At 26.3% G+C, this 20,996-nt stretch overlaps 3 protein-coding genes across 5 annotated transcripts; 2 read left to right on the forward strand and 1 right to left on the reverse strand.

Moving 5' to 3' along the window:
- The first annotated feature begins 351 nt into the window (after positions 1 to 351).
- On the forward strand, positions 352 to 2,469 carry LOC113554953 (probable peptidyl-tRNA hydrolase 2). The gene is made up of 4 exons (XM_026959112.1): positions 352 to 510; positions 576 to 773; positions 901 to 986; positions 2,100 to 2,469. The coding sequence occupies exons 1-4, from the start codon at positions 352 to 354 to the stop codon at positions 2,302 to 2,304; spliced, it is 648 nt and encodes a 215-aa protein (XP_026814913.1). The 3' UTR covers positions 2,305 to 2,469.
- A 191-nt stretch (positions 2,470 to 2,660) lies between these two features.
- Positions 2,661 to 15,481, reverse strand: LOC113554948 (large proline-rich protein bag6-B). The gene is given in 21 exon segments (XM_026959098.1): positions 2,661 to 3,250; positions 4,897 to 5,053; positions 5,117 to 5,227; positions 5,308 to 5,469; positions 5,536 to 5,660; positions 5,826 to 5,925; positions 5,995 to 6,348; positions 7,480 to 7,577; positions 7,801 to 7,870; positions 7,872 to 8,194; positions 8,744 to 8,950; positions 9,015 to 9,257; positions 9,339 to 9,630; positions 9,756 to 9,921; positions 9,998 to 10,124; positions 10,221 to 10,375; positions 10,462 to 10,756; positions 11,950 to 12,153; positions 13,808 to 13,925; positions 14,001 to 14,097; positions 15,327 to 15,481. Coding segments are annotated over 21 exon segments (3,666 nt in total). The 5' UTR covers positions 15,380 to 15,481; the 3' UTR covers positions 2,661 to 3,041.
- A 507-nt stretch (positions 15,482 to 15,988) lies between these two features.
- Positions 15,989 to 20,866, forward strand: LOC113560836 (protein PF14_0175). Of its 3 annotated transcripts, XM_026966934.1 has the most exons (7): positions 15,989 to 16,373; positions 17,382 to 18,711; positions 18,774 to 18,944; positions 19,017 to 19,139; positions 19,203 to 19,398; positions 19,512 to 19,762; positions 20,686 to 20,866. In XM_026966934.1, exons 1-7 carry the CDS (start codon positions 16,289 to 16,291, stop codon positions 20,687 to 20,689), a joined length of 2,160 nt encoding a protein of 719 aa, XP_026822735.1. In that variant the 5' UTR covers positions 15,989 to 16,288; the 3' UTR covers positions 20,690 to 20,866. The 3 variants fall into 3 exon arrangements, with proteins under 3 accessions (XP_026822735.1, XP_026822736.1, XP_026822737.1); XM_026966935.1 differs by lacking the exon at positions 20,686 to 20,866 and having other exon boundaries at positions 19,512 to 19,766; XM_026966936.1 differs by lacking the exon at positions 20,686 to 20,866 and having other exon boundaries at positions 19,451 to 19,651.
- Positions 20,867 to 20,996: the final 130 nt, after the last annotated feature.

Genomic DNA, 20,996 nt, shown 5'->3' on the forward strand with positions numbered 1-20,996 from the left:
ATACTGCCATAGGTATTTCGTAAAGTATACCACAATTTTGCTGCTATCATATAGACACTATTGTTATCATCACGGTTTATCTATAAGAATGTTTAAAATTTTAAGTATTAAAAAATGTATTAACTATTAAGTTATTCTGTGGTAATAATAACTAATAAGTAATTAAACAATAACATTCTTCTGTGATATTGGTCCGGTTTGGCGGTTTAAGCATTTTATTATTTCAGTTGGAACCATGCACTGCAAACTTTATACATAAAAATAATTTTTGTTAATGCTCGAAATATAATTTCAAATTTCTCAACAAATTAATCTCTTAATTTTCGACATATTATCAAAATCTTATAGAAAATGGAAACGAGCGGAACAACTACTATTCCGAAAAACTCCGAAAGTAATATCCAGACTGTCGAAAACAAAAACAAACAAGATCAACAAAGATCGACGGAAAAAGAAAAACTTGTACGAGAACTAACAGATATGGGCTTTTCCAAATCACTAGTCTTACAAGTAATATATTTTAATATTTGACACTTGTACTTAAATTTAAATTTAAAAATACTATTATGTTTTAGATTGTTGATAATGCTGGTGATGTACCTAAAGCCTTAATTGTTGAACAACTGTTAACCACAAACCCAGGACCTAGCGAAAATATACCTGTGGTAGAAGATGACGGGGATCAATTATGGGAAGATGTTACTGTTGCTAATAAAATGGTAATCGTTATAAACACTGGATTGAAAATGAGTGTTGGGAAGATTGCTTCGCAAGTAATTAAATATTAATTTTAGTCAAACTTTAATTAGCTCACATATAAATATTAGAAGAATAATTTACTTTAATAACAAAATATGTTTATAATTTAAATTTTTGATGTTTCAATTTTATGTATTGTAGGCTGCTCATGCTGCATTGGGCTTGTATGAAGTGATTAAAGAACGTATAGATTTAAGCTCTGATTTAATTAGTTGGAACGAACAAGGGTAAGCTTGAAATTCTATGTTTGTATTAAATAGGACAGTGGTTCTTAAACTTTTGTAGAACACGGACCCCTGATGAAATACTTTAAAATTGCATACCCCCTTCTTAACAACTTTCCTTCAAATAACTTTTTTACAAAATATCTAACCTTATATACATCCAGACTGAAACTACCAATAGAGCCTCTGTAGACCACAGTTTAAGAACTGCTGATGTAGGATAAACAGATGGTTTACAAATTATCTTCTTAATCACTATATACCTCTAAACGCATAACCATTTATCCCTTATACAGCTTGAAATAAACACGATATTTTGTTAATAACTACTCATTAAACTGGCCAAAAAAACAGGCTGTCAAAAGGGCTTTGAGTTCTTAGAAACTCAAATATTCAATTTAACGCCTAGGGCAGTGAACAATATGTTTTTACTTGTATTAAAAAAAAATATATATCTCCACTAGATACGGTATGAATATGGAAAAAATAAATACATTTTTATGTTAAAATATCATGTCTTATATATTTTTACTTGTGTAATTCAGTTATTGGTTTAAAATGAATTTGTGAATTTTAATTTAAAATATTGTAAACTAAGATAACTCCTGGGCTTCCACACGGGCTTTTTTCAGTGAGGCCCAGTAATCTATTAATTTAAAAATAAATAATACACCTACACTTCGTAAATTTTTTCTCAAAAATATTTTAAATTCTATTATGGATAGTCTGTGTTAATTCTCATGCAAAAGATTTCTCTATCATTAGGTACAAAGATATAACATTTATTAGTTCAAAATATAAACAACTTTTAAATTAGTTTAACCATTATTAACACAATAACCACCATGTGTTCAGCATTAAAATATTTATCCATATTATTCCTAATTTGTTAAGTTATATTTGAAAAATGATAAACATAAAAAAAATAATATATTTAATACATCAAACGAATTGTAACTCTTTGATATGTCACTGCGCTATTTTAAGTATATTCTTGTAACGCCATAGAAAAGTTAATAATTTAAAAACATATTTATTTATGTTTGCTAGTAGTCACATGGCGGTTAACCCGTTAATATTAATGATGATTACTATGATTAAAAACTATTTTTTCAGAAGTCGAAAAATTGTTGTTGAAGCAAACAACACTAATCAACTTATTAAAGTATGTTCAGAGGGTAAAATACACAAAATTCCATTTTTCTGTGTTCATGACGCAGGTTTAACCGAAGTGGAACCCAATTCATTCACTGCATTGGCTTTTTTTGGATCTGATCAAGAACTCAAGCCTGTAACCGGAAAACTTAGACTACTAAAATGAATAACATTTATTCGTTTTGGAGAACATTTAAATCGTTTATTGGTTATAAATATATTTGACGACTTACAACTAACATTTTTAGTTATACAACTATGAATGTGCTACATAAAAACACAGTATTGTATTCAATTAAAAGTGAATAAAATTTAAAGTTATCTGCTGATATAATAGTTTAAAAAATACAATATTATTAATTGTTAATATGTATAAACCAAAATAATTTACCTATAATCATTTAATCTAGGTAATTAGAAACTGTAGGGTTTCTTTCTTTTAAATGAATAATTATATCATTATACGTGATCTAATCTTATAGTATTAAAAAATTATCTAGAGAAATAATTAACTAGACGATAATCCAAACAAAATAGTAATATTTAACTTTATAATAGGTACATAATATTATATTATGTATATATACAGTGTTGTAAAAAGCATTATAAATATCCATTAAATGATGTTACATTAATTGCCAACACCTTACAATATAATCTAACCAAACAAATTACATGCCATGGTTAGCGTCTAAAAGGGATATTTATTCAATTATAATAAAAAGTACAAATTACGTTCACGCATAACCTGAGAAATGAATAAATTCCAATACATAATAAAAACAATAGCATCAGATTTTTTTTTCGTTTTTAACATGTCAGTCTATTATAGGATTTTAAAGAAAATATAAATAAAATAAAACAAAGATATTTGGAGCTTGTTTTTTGTTTGCATGAACTTGTTTAATTTGGATGATTATGATCGTAAAAGAATTTAGAAGCATTAGGATAACGAATAGGGCAAAAATCAGGATGTGTATCTAATCCGGATCTGCCAAATGTCCTAATGCGTTCAGTATACGCATTTTGCACAGCGGTGTCGGCTCCAGCACTTGTTATCACTTCTGTATTGATGGCTACACCTGCTGCACCCATGGCAACTTCCAAATTTTCTAAATAATTTTAATAAGAATAAAATCAGTATAATTTAAAATACAATGTTTATCTGATTGATCTTTTAATTAACAGTTATGATCAAATTACACTGAACTAGAACAATATTCAGACTTTTATCACCCAACATAGTTCTATTGATTTTAAGATCAATATTATTAAAAACGGATAATTTACATCAAGCATGGTTAATGGTGAGTGAGATTATGACTTTTATAACATACATACCATAATGTCGCTATATTAAGTTAGTTAATGTTAATTTATAAGTTATAACAAAAGTTCTGAAGTTATAGGAGTTAAAAAAGGCTAAATATACTCAAAAAATTCAAAATTCCTAAAAAAAAACCACAATATTGTAAAAAAATACATACAAAAACAAATATGAAATATAGAAAAAATTATAGGTAATGCTTAATTTAAAATATTACAATGGAAAGTTGATTAGTAGTTTAATGTATAATTAAACTGAAAAATAGTATAAAAAAATATTGTAATATATCAATTGTAAACAACAAATTTACAAATGAAAAAACAATAGATTTAGATAGGTTAGTATTTTGGCATAATAACACATAGAGATTAGATAAACATTGGGCCATTGTTGTCAAATTAATATTAAATTGCAATGATGTCAATAAATGCCTATATTAAGAAAATATTACAAAAGGACATTAATGATAAATATTAAAAAGAATTATTATTTTAATACGTTTTCTCTAAAGTTAACAAAATATGTAAAATAAGCATTTTAAATTTTTAAATTCACTATCATATTGGTCAGATTTCTAGCTTGGTTACTTAAGAGGACTTTGTACTTACATGTGTTGTATCTGTTTTACTAACGTAAATCATAGCAAATTTGCGTCCAGCAGAACACATTTTATGATGTTAGATTTAATATTAGAGTACATTTTCCTATAATCAAATTTGAAGGTAAGAATATTATCTAGGACATGTCATATGCTTTTATTAATATTATCATTTTAAAGTTGCAGTATTGTATATAACTATAACTCACTTTAAAATTATAATATTAAAATTTGATAATAGGTAAATTGACTCTAATATTAAAGGCTAAAGCTAACAACATAAAATGTGTTCCACTAGATGCAAATTTTCTATGATGTACGTTAGTAAAACAGAGACAACATGTGTGTATAATGTCCTCTTAAGGTTAAATTATTGTTTAATTTCATCACCCCTCACCCATTTAAAAACATTTGTATGATTACAACAGTTGAATCTCTTATGATGCTACTGCATCATAAGAATATTATAACCTTTTAAATCAAATATAAATTAATATATGATAATTTACATTACTCTATACAAGTTAAGTTTACCCACATGCATACTGAGCCATAATAATGGTTGGACCTCCCTCCCGACAGCTGAAGCTCTAATTGGTCAACACATATATAGAGTATTATGATTTATGAATATTGAATAGGATATGATAATACAGATCAACAAGTATATTAAACATCATGAGGTGTCATAAGGTTTGACATGAGGGCTTGTAGTCAGGAACATTATAGAACACTTATGAGAGATGATGCCTAAATTCAAAGTTTTTTAGATAAACTTAACTTGAATAAAATGTACATATATTATAAAAGTATAATATAATAAATCAACTCACTAGCTATGATTTGGGATAAAGAACCTTGTGGCTTAGAATTTGTCACTATTTTCCTGCGTTTGTTAGGCATACCAGACAAATACGCATCACTATAAGGTGGTTGTGTTCCTTGACGTCTTTGACGTTGTGAATCTCTAGCTATAACTGGTACCCATTCCTGTAAATTAGAAAACTTGCATTAATATTTATTGTTTAGTACCAAAATAATTTATTAACTCACTGAAGGAACACTGTGATGCCAATCTTGAGATCCTATCACAACTTCGGGTAATGGTTCATTGATAATTTCAGAAGGAGGCATAGAAGGATTAGAAGATTGTTCTCCATTACCCTACAAAATAAAAATTATAAATGAACACAATATTTCCAACTCCAAAAATTGTTAAACTACAGGTAAATAACAGTACTGACCTCTCTTAATATTTGTGCAGTTTCATCAAATGGTACAATATAGTCAGCTACAGACAAACTCATCATCTCAAAAGTGGTCATTCTTTCCCAGTATCTGTCAATATTTGCACGTATTTCTTCCATTATTAAACGGTGTAAATTTGTAGGAAGAGGCAAGTATTGCTAAAATTATTTCAAACATGATTATAGACTATACATTAAGATTAGAATGTAACATTAACTACTTACCATTACTGCGGAAACACATAGTCGAAATATAGGGCGGCTGTTACAGCAATATACTATCAATGATAAAAATCCTTCAGCAAATATGGACAATGTAGGTGCAATATCATTAATGGCTCCAGCTCGATCTAAAACACATTTATATAACATGTATAGTGATATAATATGAAACATTGATAAACACCTATTAGTAATCATTGAGTAAAGCATTAACAAGAAAAAAATACCAATTTTCACATAATTGAATTACAATAAAATTTATAAAAAACTAATACAGCAAAGAAAAATCTTACTTTCAGCACAGTAAATAACAATTCCACGTAGATTTTGAAGAATACATTGACGGAAAGATGCATTCACATTAATATTTGTGCGTGTTGGCACAGTACATTGCTAATGAATTCATAAATAAAAATTAATTATTAAATGCATCTTAAAATTAAGTAAATATAATTTACTTACAAAAATATTTATATATGGCACCATTTCTAAAAATATGCGATTTGCAGCATCCTCGATGTTTTGATTGTTGGGTGGTTGATTAAGCATAATTCTATCCAATATAAAATCTACTAACTCTGCAGAATGTTGACTAACAGGATTGGTTCTAAGAGTTGAACTTCTTGACACATAATTAACACTTAAAATGTCACGTAGGGTCCAGTTACGAGCAACCATCAAGAATAAATCTACCAATATAGATTGACCCTCTATACTGCCAAAGTATGGTATGTCACCAATAGGGGTTAGAAGCAATTGATTTGGTAGACGTGCAGTTGATTGGGAGGTGGATGTACTTACTGGATTCTCAAACCCCTATTAAAATAAAATGTAAAATCAATCTAAGATTTAAATTTAATTAAAAATAAAACAATCATTATATCAAAAACATTATCAAATTATTTAAAAATTGAAAAATCTATCTTTTAAGTAATTTTATATTTTATGTACATGGATCTGTAAAACAATTTGGAAATATCTATTAAGGCATGTAAAAATATTAACTTATCAGTAATGTTTAGGATGCTGAAGAGATTATATAAAAAGGATGCTACTTAACAAACTATATTAAAAAATAAAACAGTTGTTATATGAGTTATCAAAACTTAATTTACCTACTTTATAGGTATTGTTTGTAAGTATTAAGTAGGAAATAAAACATAATGATAAAAAAAATCAAGTTCTTATTAATTAAAAGAATTTATATACTTAGGATGTACTATAAATAAATCCTAACAGAAGAAGGAACAAGAAAATAATAAAGTAAATATATAAAACTTAATTCAATAAAAAAAAGGACCTTCACATTTCAAAAAATATTAGCTCACTTATAAAAAACTCTTCTAAAAAAATATATTTTTGGTCTAATTAATGCTATATAGTAGTGAAATTTTAACAATTTCTTAGGAACTAATAACTATAAGAATAAACTTTGTGGTACTATAGATGAACTCTAGACAAGTTGGATAGATTTGTTGATTAATGTAGAGTATAATATGAGTATATTGAAAAAAATAAAACAAGGAAGATCTCTGCGGAGAAACATCAAAAAATAAATTATTTATAAATTAGATTGGCTATATATTGAGGAATGGCAAATTGTTTCAATTAGTTTTAAAAGGATATGAAAAAAAAAAAAATAAAATTTTAGAGGACTATAATTGGAATAAATACAAAAAATAGTGATAGACAAAGAAAATAATTTTTACAAAGAAATTCAAAAGAAAACAAGTAACAGAAACAATAAATGGAGAATTGCTGTAAAAGTGTAAACCAATCTTAGGAATGATCACAGAAAAAAAGATGAACTGAACAAGTCGTTACTTATCAAAATATAATGCTCAACTGCTCAAAAACATACAAATAATATACCATCTTAAATTATAAAATGTAAATTAATCTCTAATAGAATCTTAAGACAAAGTCACATTATAGATGTCCACTTACTAGCACTGAACTGCTTGCAGGTGGTAAATTTAAGTCTCGGGTTCTATCAAAATCCACTTCTCTTTCCAATGTGTCAAAAACATTTTCCATTCCAGCTCCTGAAATAAGTGAGACTTGTAAATAATGAATTAAATAGTAAAAAATAATAAGAAAAACCAACTTAAATTCAAATTATTCATTGTTTCATATAAAACATACTAGTTTAAAACTATCACAAAAATAATTAGTAATAGACTGTCCAAACTTATTTGTAATTAGTTTAATTATAAAGAAATATAATATATATAATAAGAGCTTTTTAGTTCATTGATGAATAATTACTTATTTGTCCTGCCAATGCATCAGTTAAACTACTACCCTGTGTAGTAGCCTGATTAATATTGCTTGCAGAATGTTGTAGCTGTGTTGTTACGATGTCTTCCCCAAGTCAGAATTGGATGTACACCAGCCATAATTGTATCAGACTCTTGCGCATAACGAGATCTCGATCGACCTAGACGTCGACTGGGAAAAGATCTTACTTCATTAGGAGAAGTTGGAGAAGAAGTATCTGTAGTTGAGTTCCCACTGGTGGCAGAAGATGTTGATCTGTCAGTTCCTTGAGTAGAACGCCTAGCTAAAACCATTGGTCTTAAATTTGATTCAAAATGATGTGAACTACATGGTAAAAATGGATCCATTCGAGGGCTAGTATCCCAACGTCCACGAGTTAAACCTATAACAAAATATGATATAATATTATAAAGAAAATAATAACAGATATTTAATTATTTATTTTTAACAGGTATTTGATAATTAAGAAGTTAAAAAAAATTAAAATAAGGTTTTTTTTAAGTTATCAAGATTTAAATAAATAATTATACTCAATTTGTCAGTCTAAAATATTTTAGTTTTAAAAAAATTTTATAAAAATAAAAATAATAATAATATTTTAAATGTGTAAGTTATACACAGTGGAGTGTTGATTATCTACACATCAGTTATCTGCACTACACATTTTTTTTTAAAAAACATATTTTTATTTTCTATTTTTAAAATATTTATTTTATTATAATATATTTATATGTTATACATATAGTACATTAGTATTATTTTTAATCATTGTTTGATTATCGATACCCCTTTGCTCCCAATTAGTGCAGATAATCGTGACTGTACTATAGTTACCTAATTATTTTTTTATTAAATCTTTAGTATTTATTTATTAAAAACACGTTTTTAAACTAAATTACCTGTTTAAAACAACTTAATTAAAATGTAATACCTTGTGATGGAGGATTTGTTGTTGATGATGAATCAGTTGTCCTAGGAGTTACACGAGGAGTTCGAGTAGAAGTAGTAGGTATACTATTCCAGTCCAAAGACTGTTCAGACATGAAAGGACGTCGCACTCCACTAGAAATAACATCAATCATCTGATCCATCCAGTCAATAGGCATTGCCGGGTCAGCAGATAGTATTGGTATTGATTCTAAAAAAAAAAATATTTTTTTTTTTTTATTCTTATATTGTAGAATAACATACTGTATACGAACGAGTAACAGCTACAGGTGTGCCACCATTTTCTGTAGGAGCAGTTTGGTCAATAAATGCAGCTTCTACAGAATCAATGCGAATGGAACCTGGTGCAAGATCAAACATAAGTTCTACTCCCCGAGGAGCCTCAGGCGGAAACTCTGCTGTTGTATTATTACTATCAGTATTTGGATCAACTGACATGTTAGTATTTGTTTCAGTAGCTGGTGGAATGGTCATAGGAATTTCTCTTCCAGTTCGATCTGGATTCATAACAATTATTATAATACTTAGTATATCATCAGGTATAATTAAAACAAAATTTAAAATGAAATGTAACTTACAATCAACTCTAACAGCTCGTATACTAGGTATAGATTGACTTGTGGTAGTTGTTTGTGTAGAAGTAGGTTGTTGAGTAGATGGAGGTGCTGCTGTAGTAGTAGTTGTAACTGAATGAGCAGCATGCAAAATAGTACCTTGTAATAAACAAGGACGAGATTGAAGAGAACGTGGTGGTGGTCTATTAAATGCAACTCTTAAATCACTAATTGCATGATAAACATGTGATATATAATGTAACACTTCTGACACACCATTGAAAACATTTTGTGCTCTAAGTGTTCCATGTTCACCCTATAAGTTTGCAAGAACCATATTAATAAAATGATATATGACTATTATATATATGTAACTTCTTTAAAATTAATAACAAACACAATATTAAATGTATAATTATTTGAAAATATTAATTATCATACCTCAGTAGTTTCAAATTGAGGATCGTCATTAATATATTCACAATACATAGCATAAAATGGTTTAAGTCTTGCATTTAATTTATTTAATTGTTCAATAAGTTCTCTTAAACGACGTCTGTCACTTATAGCAACTGTTAATCTATTTTCAGAGGTTTGGTGATCATTCCTTATTATTTACAATTAAAAATTAATATTAATTAATAATTTCTTTACTATATATCTGCATATTTATTTTGCTTCACCTTAAATTTTGTTCAGATGATGCAGAAGATGGTAAAGTTCCAGTAGCTTGTTCAGATGAAGATTGGTTAGTTGATAATCCAACTGGAGTAGTGTCAGGTGTAACATCTATAACTTCAGGCTCTCCAGCTACAAATACACAGTACAAAGATAACAATTATCTAACTTTGAACAAGAGAATAATGAAAACTAAAATAAATAAAATAGTCCCCTTAGGCATCTTACAAAGTTCAGGTGCATTTTGAGGATGAGGAAATAGATTATTTGTTTGCATGTGATTCTGCACTTGACGCATTAATCCTGGAGGCATTCTCATATGATGTGTAGCATCAATAGTAACAACAACAGTATTTGGAAATGTTTCATCCACTTCATAACTCCTATCAAAATTATGTCTTTTTTTAGTCAATAAATAAACATAATATAAGTATAATATTATAATATTTTCAAATAAATTGTAACATACACATTTACTGAATCTGAATCTGTTTGCGATTGTGGTGCAGATGATTCTGAAGTAGATGATTCTGGCTGGGATGATTCTGGCGCTCCTACTACTTCTGGTGGTACACTAGTGGAAGTAGTTTCTGCTTGTTGTGATCCTTCTGGAAATTGTCTTGCATTAGAAGCAGAGGATTGTCCATTGCTTCTTGGATTTTCAAGTCTATTTAATATTTCATTGCCTCTACGTATCATATCTAAAGCCAAAGACACTCTATTACCAGTCCCTTGATTTCTAGTACTTAAAAGACGTGGCAAATCTAAAATAAATTATAAACACAATAAGATCACCAAGATAAAATCATTTATAATCTTATACTATTTAATATAATAAAACAGGATTATCACCAACATAATACATTACAACATTCTATAGTGTAAAATCATGTATATATATCTAAATATCTATATTATTAATAAATAACAATAATTTATATTTTAAAACCTATATAATGTATATATTTATTATTTTAACATGTATGTACTATAAAACATTTTAATTTACTAGTTTTATAAATTGATTATTGATGGAGATATTTTATTTTTAACTTATACTCTAATTCAATACTACTTTTTTGTATTATTCAATAAGGTATAATAGTACACAAAACAAAAAAAAATTCATAAATATACATAAAAATATATGTATATGCTTGCATTAAATAAATATATCTTTGTAATTTGTTGACTTATAAGTTTTTTAAAGATTAAGCCTTGTGTAATTTTACAAAAGTTTCTTATTCAGTACAACTTTATTAAAATTGTAAGACACTAAAAAATTAAAAATAAGTTTTATTTATGAGTATCTGTTACCTAAATACATTTAATGATGTACTTGGAATGTATTGTTCTAGAGTATCAAAAACAAAATGAATTGACATTTAAAATATAGGCTTTAGTTATGATTTCAAATGTTAAATGCTCACAACAGTTTTAACTTATTTAAATACTGAAAAACCAATTTAAATATATAATTATGTTCTTAATCATTGATTACTACTACATTGACCCCATAAAGTTAAAAAGATGAGGAAAATACAGTATATTTATTAGGTATGTCAAAATACATCAAATATAAGCTAATAAATTTATGTTTTTGATGTACACAACCATAACACTATTTTGGACTTAATAATAACAATGAAAATTTTGGATTTTATTGTTAAACAATAATTTATTTCATTCTAATAATAAAGCTAACAACACACAATTGGTTCTGCTAACAAAAATGTGATATGTTGTAATTAAGACAACACATATAAAATATGGATCTTAGAGACTTATTTTTGATGAAATTGATACTATGAAACAAAATAACTATTAACTTATTAACTAGTATTCAAAATAATGTTAGCTCATAAATAATTATGAATCATTTTTAAAGAAAAAATAATATAGAAACAAGTAGTTGTGCAACCACCACATAAATATTATTTATTATTATTATTTATACCTCCAGCATGCATCAACTCTGAAGGAATACCAATCGCACCAAATAGAACAGTGGGATCATGTGCATGCCATCCTCTAAATCCAGGTCCTGCATTTTGCCCTGAGCGACTATTAGTATTTGTTGTTGTAGATGATGATGATCCAGATGTAGTAGTAGACAAACGAGGGACTTTCTGCACAAGATGCATAACTTTTCCATCAATACCTAATGAAAAAAACAGTTATGTTATATTTATAATATTAACATTAAAATGAATAAACTATAATCAAATTCATGTACAAGGAAAATTTAATATAAATTCTTTAAAAATATATTAAGAGACTTAATTCTGGAATGATAAAAATATTTAAAAAAAAAGTAGTAATAATGTTTATTTTACAAGTATATTAATTATACTCATCTATAAATATAAATTAAACGATAAAATGGAAAAAATAAACATATTTTAAAATTTTACCTGAATATTGGTTCAATAGTAGTTAAATAATCGTTTATTTTTTTGGTATTCATAGACGATAAACTTAACTTAGACCATAGACTGAGTTTAATGATAAACTTCCGATTTATAAACTAGGCAAACACTAGGTTTAAAGCTGGTTATTATAAAAATCACCATTATCATTTAATTTAATTAATTTCTGTTTTAAAAAAAAAATTAAATAAAAATGGATATTACTAATGTACAAAATGTTAGATGCGTAAAGAAATTAAAAAATTTAGCAGTTAATAATCGTGAAAAATCAATTTTGCCAAGCTTACAATTTTTGATTGCACTTTGTTATTTAGTTAGAGGACAAATAATTATTAATTATGTTTATTTAAATAACTCATTTATCAATTTAAAACAAATACTTATTTTATTATAATTCAAGGTTTAGGGCGATAATGGAGATTTACAGGGTGTTAGTCAACCAACAGTTGGTAGATGTGTGAGTCTAGTTTGTAGAGCACTACCACTTTTAAAAATGATATTATATTAATTTTCCATTGACCAATGAAGAGATAGTTACTAAAAAAGCAGATTTTTGTAGAAAATTTAATATTGTTTCGATAATTGGTGCGATAGATTATACACATATACGAATCAAAAAGGTGGCGGACAACTATGCTCAATTGTACATTAATAGATAAGGCTTATATTCAATAAATTTTCAAGTAAGCCATATAACATGTATTATTGTATCAAAATAATCAAATTTTGTACAATTAAAATCTTGTATTTTAATTTAATATTTGTAATAATAATAATACTGATAATTATTAATTTAGGTAATAAAAAAAAGTTAATTAATTTAAATTTGACAACAATTAGTAATAATATATAGAAATTTGAGAGGCCTATGGGTGTTTATAATAAAACTAAGATAGTCCTAATTTTTAAAAACTTAGCCATTGACTATGTGACTATGAATAAAAGGTACATTATTAAACCTGAGTTTAACCAAGGTCTAAGAATTAAACCAAGTTTTTTTAAACTCAGGTTAGGCCGTAGTTTTTGACAATGACTATGAATAACACTGTTAGCGTCCTATTATCAAACTATTTTTTAGTTGAGAATCTTAAGTATATGGTATACTCTTAATAGGACAGTGTAATCAAAACTGATAATCAAGTGTTCTTATAGAAAAAAAACAATATTTAATGTCAACCGGGATGTCAACTTACTAAATAACAATTTTAATATTTATAAATTTGTACAGTTCATCTAAAGCTTATCAAATTCCTATGAAATCTAAAACCCAAAATTATTAACTCAACTTATTATACCTAACATGCCAGTTAAGCATTTAATAATCATAACTTAATAAGACTACTAATTAACAAAATCGATGATTAAAAACAAATAATAATATCTTACCGATATCAGCAAGTTTGGTTTCATTGCTCAAAACACGACCACAAAATATCAATCGTTGTTGAACAACTGCGACGTTTACTTGTGCTGCAATATGCTCTTTGAGTTCTAATATGGTGAACTAGTAACAATAACAGATACAATAGAATATCGAACAAAAAATAAAAACAATTTTGTGAGGAGAAACAAGACTTACAGTGTCTGGAACGCGGAATTTATGATTCTGCGAATCCAATGTCTTGATTGTTAGATCAATCATTTTGACGTTCGAGGGTGTACTACTCTCGGTGGTCCTGAAATACGTAAAACAGTTTATATACAGCACTAACCGTAACAAAAACGAAGACGGAATGACGATACAAAGAATAAATAAAATAAACCCATAAAGCACGGACCTCAGTAATTACAAGGCTGCACGGCGTAATCACCTAGATAGTAATAATATGCTTCGACGGTGTTTAATCAATACGATGATAATGCGCCAGCACAATGAAATAAGCAAGCAAATAGTGCTCGCGATTTTTTGTATCGGCTGTACGGCGGACGATGGTTCTGCGCTATTATCGTTGTTTGGTCATCGTTCCGCGGAAGTTTTACAACACATACGACTAGAAGACGCCGAACATTCGAGAAACGAATTCATACGGAGTCTGCAGAAATTTATCGAAAAAAGGCGAAACAGACCGTAGTGGAATCGCAGTGGTGAGTGTGACACTATGGCGATCTGATGAGTGGAGGGGAGAGAAATATAAAAAGAGAATACGAAATGACGAAATATATCCGTGATAAACCATGGAGTAACAACGAACAGGGCCTTCGGAGGGAAACACTGTTGCCAACGATCGAGAAAAATGTGGACTAGCGGAATGTAACGCCGCGCAATATTATAATACAAAATACAAATTACAAATATTATATACAATATAAAGTACAGACTATTTAATAGTCCACCACCATACATTGCACCCGTTTTCTGTATAACTATTTAATTTGACGCCAAAACTAAAATATTAATACATTATTATAAATTATATATTTATGTACATAAATTACACAATCAACTGTATAGTATCAATATAATAATATTAACCATTTATAGCATGAACCACGGCTACAAATAATTTTTAATCGTGGTATGAAATGAACTATAAATGTTTGTAGTCATCATTGACATTTTGAATACGGCATTGTATAAGCATTAAACAATAAAAATCTTTAAGCAAACACGACTGACAATACTGATACAATTTTAAACCACTATAGATAATAATACAAACTACGATTAATGAAATTAATTAAATAATATAGTGTTTGTGGATTAAATACACAACATTGTCTCAACAGTAAGTTTTCTCAACACTTAATCATAAGCATTTATATCATTCTATGTGCGAAAACCTTCGTTTCATCTACGCCATTAGCCTAAAAGTATGCCTTATGAAAATAGGTATTAGAAATGCCGTATTAAAACATTTAATATAAAATATAAAATTAATATGCTATAAATTTTGGTATAACTTACGAATTATCTTCTGATTGACCCGAATGACTTGAACAAATACACGACAACCCCATTTTAACGTATTATATTGCTGCAGTACAGTAATTTTGATTTGTCGATTAAAATTTGAAATAGGTAATACCTATCATTCACGTGATGGCATAAACAAACCACAAGGAGTAACGACTAGTACTAAGACTAACTTACTTACTGCTTATTGGTATGCCGGCACTGTCAAGCACTGTCGTTAGGTACTAAGCAATAAGGTCGAAAGGACCGTGTGGCCGTTTAACGTGAATCACAAATAAAGAATATGACCGTATAGGAACAGGTTGCACATTGGTTCAATTGGAATGTGATATCACAGATTTAGAGATTATATTATGAAAATTATTTTCATACAATATAATACTTGAATATTTTTTAAATATTTAATAATATTGTAATAAATGTTTATAAACTTACATATATTTTTCTCTATTTTAGTGTTTCAATACTTATAAATTATAATTATTGTTATTGAAAAAACAATAAATTTGGTTCATTGATTCTGTATAAATCTATGATATTGGTAACCACGATGTAAAGAAGATATATTTAAGATCTCTTCTCTACATCGTGTTGGTAACAATACATCATATCATAGAATATGTAACAATATAAATGATAAAACTGCTGACAACAATGACAAAACTCGTGTTTAATGATAAACCTTGAACGAAAAGTAGATTTAATTTTATATTTTTATAGCACAGCCCACGGGGCCATGGCTATAAAGTATTCTTCAATTAATTCAATTCTTCACTCTTGTAGTGGTAGTATTATAATTTTAGAATAATCAAATATCGAATTAAAGTTTATTTTGACCTGTGTTATGACTGATTAATATCATCGCTCATTAATTATTCTCTTTCTTTACAATTGTGTTTTAATCCGATTTGTTCCGTATTCATCATCTTTATGATTGATAAAATTTATTATCGATGGAGTTGAATGATTATTACAGTTCTCATAAAAGTAGCTCGAATGAAGAAGAAGCATTACTGAAGCGTTTAATTGCTCTAAAAAGTATGTATTGAGCATTTAAACATAGGTTTTTTTTTCTGTAATTTTATATTTATTTAAAATGTAATTATTGTGATTATCTTTAATCATACATATTATAATACCTGTTAGGTATATATCAATATTATGTACAACAAATCGACGTTTATCAGATTACACACATAATTTTACAGAAATGATATTTTTATAGCATTCAAACTGAAAAACCATTTACATCCAAATATTTTTATGGAATAGGAAGCTTATTTTTTAGAATTAGGTCGAGGACAATATTTAAATCAACTTTCAAAAAGTGTTCAATACTTTATTTATTTTTTTTTTTTTTTTGAGATAATATTATTGAAATGTATTACGTTATAATGTTATCATACTAAAAAAAGTGGTTTATCATCGATTTAATTTTCCAATAAAAATAAAAGCTATTTTGAATCAATATTATTGCTTATAATGTTATTTTGTTGAAAATATTAAAAATATTAAAATGTTAATAGTCCCACAGACTACACAGTTATGTACAGGGTAATTTTTTCTGTTCAAATAATTATATATTTTTATTAACATTTTATTAATTACCAACTATTGATTATTATTTTAGAAATTTTAAGACATTCATTTTCTTACACTATACTGAGGTATATTAGTTGTTACATACAAATTAATATTATAGTATATCTTTATCAGTTCATATTATTATATAACCCACAAATAATTTCTATTAGATACAAGTAGATACATATACAAGTAGTTTAAATTACTTATTTTGTTAATTTGTCTAGGAATATTATTGAAAAGGTTATTATAAATCAAAAAATAAAATTACAATTATATATATCCATTAAAATTTTTATTTTACATTCCTAATAGCAGAAACAATTTGTATGCTTCATGATGATTTAAATTTAGTTTCATTTTTAACTTAAACTGTATTTCATAATCTATATATTATAAAAAACCTTCATATAGTTTATAGGTCTTAATTTTTTTTAATTGAAATACTTTTTGTTTATTTAGAGCAACTAGATGATGATGATGATGATGATGAGGATAAACCAAAATTACAACGGACTCTTAATAATATCAAAGAAAATATTGTTACTAATAAAAATATTAAATCAACATCAAAATTTAAGTATTGCAAGGATAATAATCATACAGCTAATAAATTCCTTTCTACAAAAATAGATAATCGTAATTTTACTAACCGACAAAGTAAAATTAAACAAAATAGCTTATTTGTTAAGACTAATAATTCTTCTTCTAAAGTGTTTAACAAACAAAATGTGCTACATTTCACTGCTGTCAAAACTGTTATAAACAAAAAAAATCCTGAAATCTCAAATAATACTCAAAATATCATAAAGTATAATTCAGAGATTAATGAAATTTTGAAAAATAGCATTGTTAATAATTGCAATTTATCATCAAATGAAACAAGTTGTTATGAAACTTCTGATATTTCACAAATATTGCATAATGTTGATAAATATATGATTAATGTTGAAGATTATTTAACTTCATCAAAATATGTCGTTGATAAAGAAGTAAACTCTTCATCAGCTAAGAAAACTAATCAATCAAAAAATGTTCATGTCAATAGGAAATTTCAAAACCAGTTAATTTCTAATAATTTGTTAAACTCAAACTTAAAAAATGTACCAAATTCTTTAGCATCTATTAATAAGTCAACAAGTATCAATAAAAAAAAAATAATAAAGAAATTATCTGGAAAAATAATTGGATCACCTAATCTTGTAAAGATAGGTAACACAAAATTAGTACGTCAATCATTATTTAGAAATAAATGGAAAATCAACAATAAACTTAATTGCATTGAAAATAATACAACTGAACGTAAACCACTCTCAACTTTACAATGTCCGACATTAAATACATTAATACCATATAAAAAAATAGAATGGACTAAAGTTACTAACTCAACACCTGTACTTAAATCTAAATTATCTAACTCAAGTAATATTAATAAGTTAAAATGGACAAAACCCAGTATATTATTGGTTAATAACGTGAAAAATAATACCCATTCTTCAATACCAAAAGCTGATAAATTAATTTTATTTGGCAAGAATAAAATAATTAGACAATCATTAATAAATCCAATACAGTCAAAAACCAAATCTTATATGCTCAAACATCTTTCACATAGATTTGCTCTAATGAGAAAATTACAGCAAAAAAACATTGTTGCTAAAATAAAAACTGTTACAAACAATGAACAAGTTAAAAATATGTTATTGAAAAATACTGTAATTAAGCCAATTGAAATTAAAAGAAATGGAAAAAGGTCGTATTCCGTGTATTCATATATAAATCCAATATTGAGGTAATTATTTTTAACAAAAATCAATACGCTTTGATAATGACAACTTGGCATTTATTTTTTAGATCAAAAACAAATAGTATTAAGTTGGAAAAAACCAGATCCACTGATAATAAAATACGTTTGCTTAACATTTCTAATAACAAACCTCAACAAAATTTTAAAATTATAAATAATGAAAAAAATAAAATTCAAAATTTAAGTTTAACAAATAATAAAACCCTCCAACGGCTCAAGTATGTTAAATTTTACAAAAAATGAATTATTAATTCATTTGATTATTTCTATAATAAGAATTTATTTTGCAGAAGTAAAAAAACACTTACCAAACAGCTTTGTCTAATATTTAATCGGTTTGGCGTTTGTTCTAAATTGAATCAAGGAGAATGTGATAAACGTCATTACAAAAAATACATCATCCTATGCACAAAGTTGGCTAATTTTAATTCAAATGTATTACTAAATTAAATTTCTGCTTTAACAATTTTTTTTAGGTTTCTAACAGGAGAATGTCTTAAAGAGAATTGTACATTATCACATAATATTGTGGAAGAAAAAATTCCATTTTGTAAGCATTATTTAAATAGTGTTTGTGTTCAATTAAATTGCCCGTACTTACACGAATATAGAAGTAAAAACACTCCTATTTGTAAAAAATTTCTTGACGGTTCATGTAATTGGGGAAAAAAAGTAAGTTCAATTTCAATTTTATTTTATTACATTTTTAAATATTCATTTTTAGTTTTAAAACATGTGATTTGGCGGAAATATTCATAGTTATTTTTTTTTCACCATAATTTAAGTGCCCTAAAAAACACTTGAATCTATGTCCAATTTTTGAAACAAAGAATGAATGTCCACATGGTCAAAAATGCTTATACCCTCACATTCAATGTGAAGAGAAAAATACTGTTGTTGAAATCAATGAACCCAGATACTTTGAGATATCGATACCCAATAGTAATGAATCTAATGAAAACGAGTCCATTCATATTGTACCCAAACGCCGCGCACCTTTATTGGACTTACCATCTTATATACCTTTGAAAAAACAGTAAGTGTTTATATTATGTATGTAATCATATTCGCCGTAATATGATTTAAATATATTTTAATAAATAAATAATTGAATGTATTTGAAACAAAATATAGTTATTACCCTAATAATGTAGTTTTAATATGTTTTACTATATTTTGTTTCAAAAATTAAAAATCTTTTAAAATTATTTATTTATAATTTGCATTAACTTATTAAAACTACTAAATTTGTTAACTAAAGTTGATTTAATTAATAAAATACTTAACTAAAGATGAAATTAATAAAATACTTAATTAAATCTATACAAATCAATACACAGTATATTTAATAGATAAACTTTACTGTTATAAATTATAATTTGTTATAGCTTTCAATAAACTTGGTTCAATATTAGAAAACAAAAATATCATTATACTTATACGTTATACTATGAGTATGATGCAGAATAATTGTATTTGTTAATTAATAATTATACTAATATATATATAGAAATGATTACTTAAGTTCTTAGGTTTCTGAAAATAATAAATACATAATAACTTATCCTAATACATTTATAATTTTTAATTATAATATTATAATCTTGACATAAATTTAATATTATTTCTAAAATTTCAGTTTAAAAAAAGGGTAATTTTACGTATCCATAATATATTTACTATAATATTTTAGATGTAAATACATGGTTCAAAATGTATTTAATTGATTATAAAATTCTGTAATCATAAGATCTAAATACTTATCTTACTATGAAATCTCATAATAGTCATGTTTAACAGAATTTTAGGAAATCATTAGACACAATAATTATGTTTTAAACATTATATATTATTTTATTAGCAATATATTTTTTTGATTTTATTAATGATCATATCTATTATTGAATCATTAAATTTATAATCATAATTTTGGCTATGAATTATATTATTTTGTTTCAGATAAGTTGTCTACAATTATGTAGATTTACTTTTAGGGAAATGTTCAATATCAAAAAGTCTGGTATGTAAAAAGTTATTATTTTTAATTTGTACATGTGTATGGACTACATAATTAAATATCCAATTAAAATAATTATTGGTGAACATGTTTTTATACATATAAATAATATATATATATATATATATATAATAGAAGAAGACTGGTATGTTTGTATCATAAAATGTTTGTTATTTTATTTTAAGAGAAAAATTTAATAATTGCAGAAAAAAAAATATTTTTCTTAAGAAATATATTTTTATTGTACGTTTTG

Source organism: Rhopalosiphum maidis, chromosome 1 (assembly GCF_003676215.2).
Source record: "Rhopalosiphum maidis isolate BTI-1 chromosome 1, ASM367621v3, whole genome shotgun sequence".
NCBI classification, from domain to species: domain Eukaryota; kingdom Metazoa; phylum Arthropoda; class Insecta; order Hemiptera; family Aphididae; genus Rhopalosiphum; species Rhopalosiphum maidis.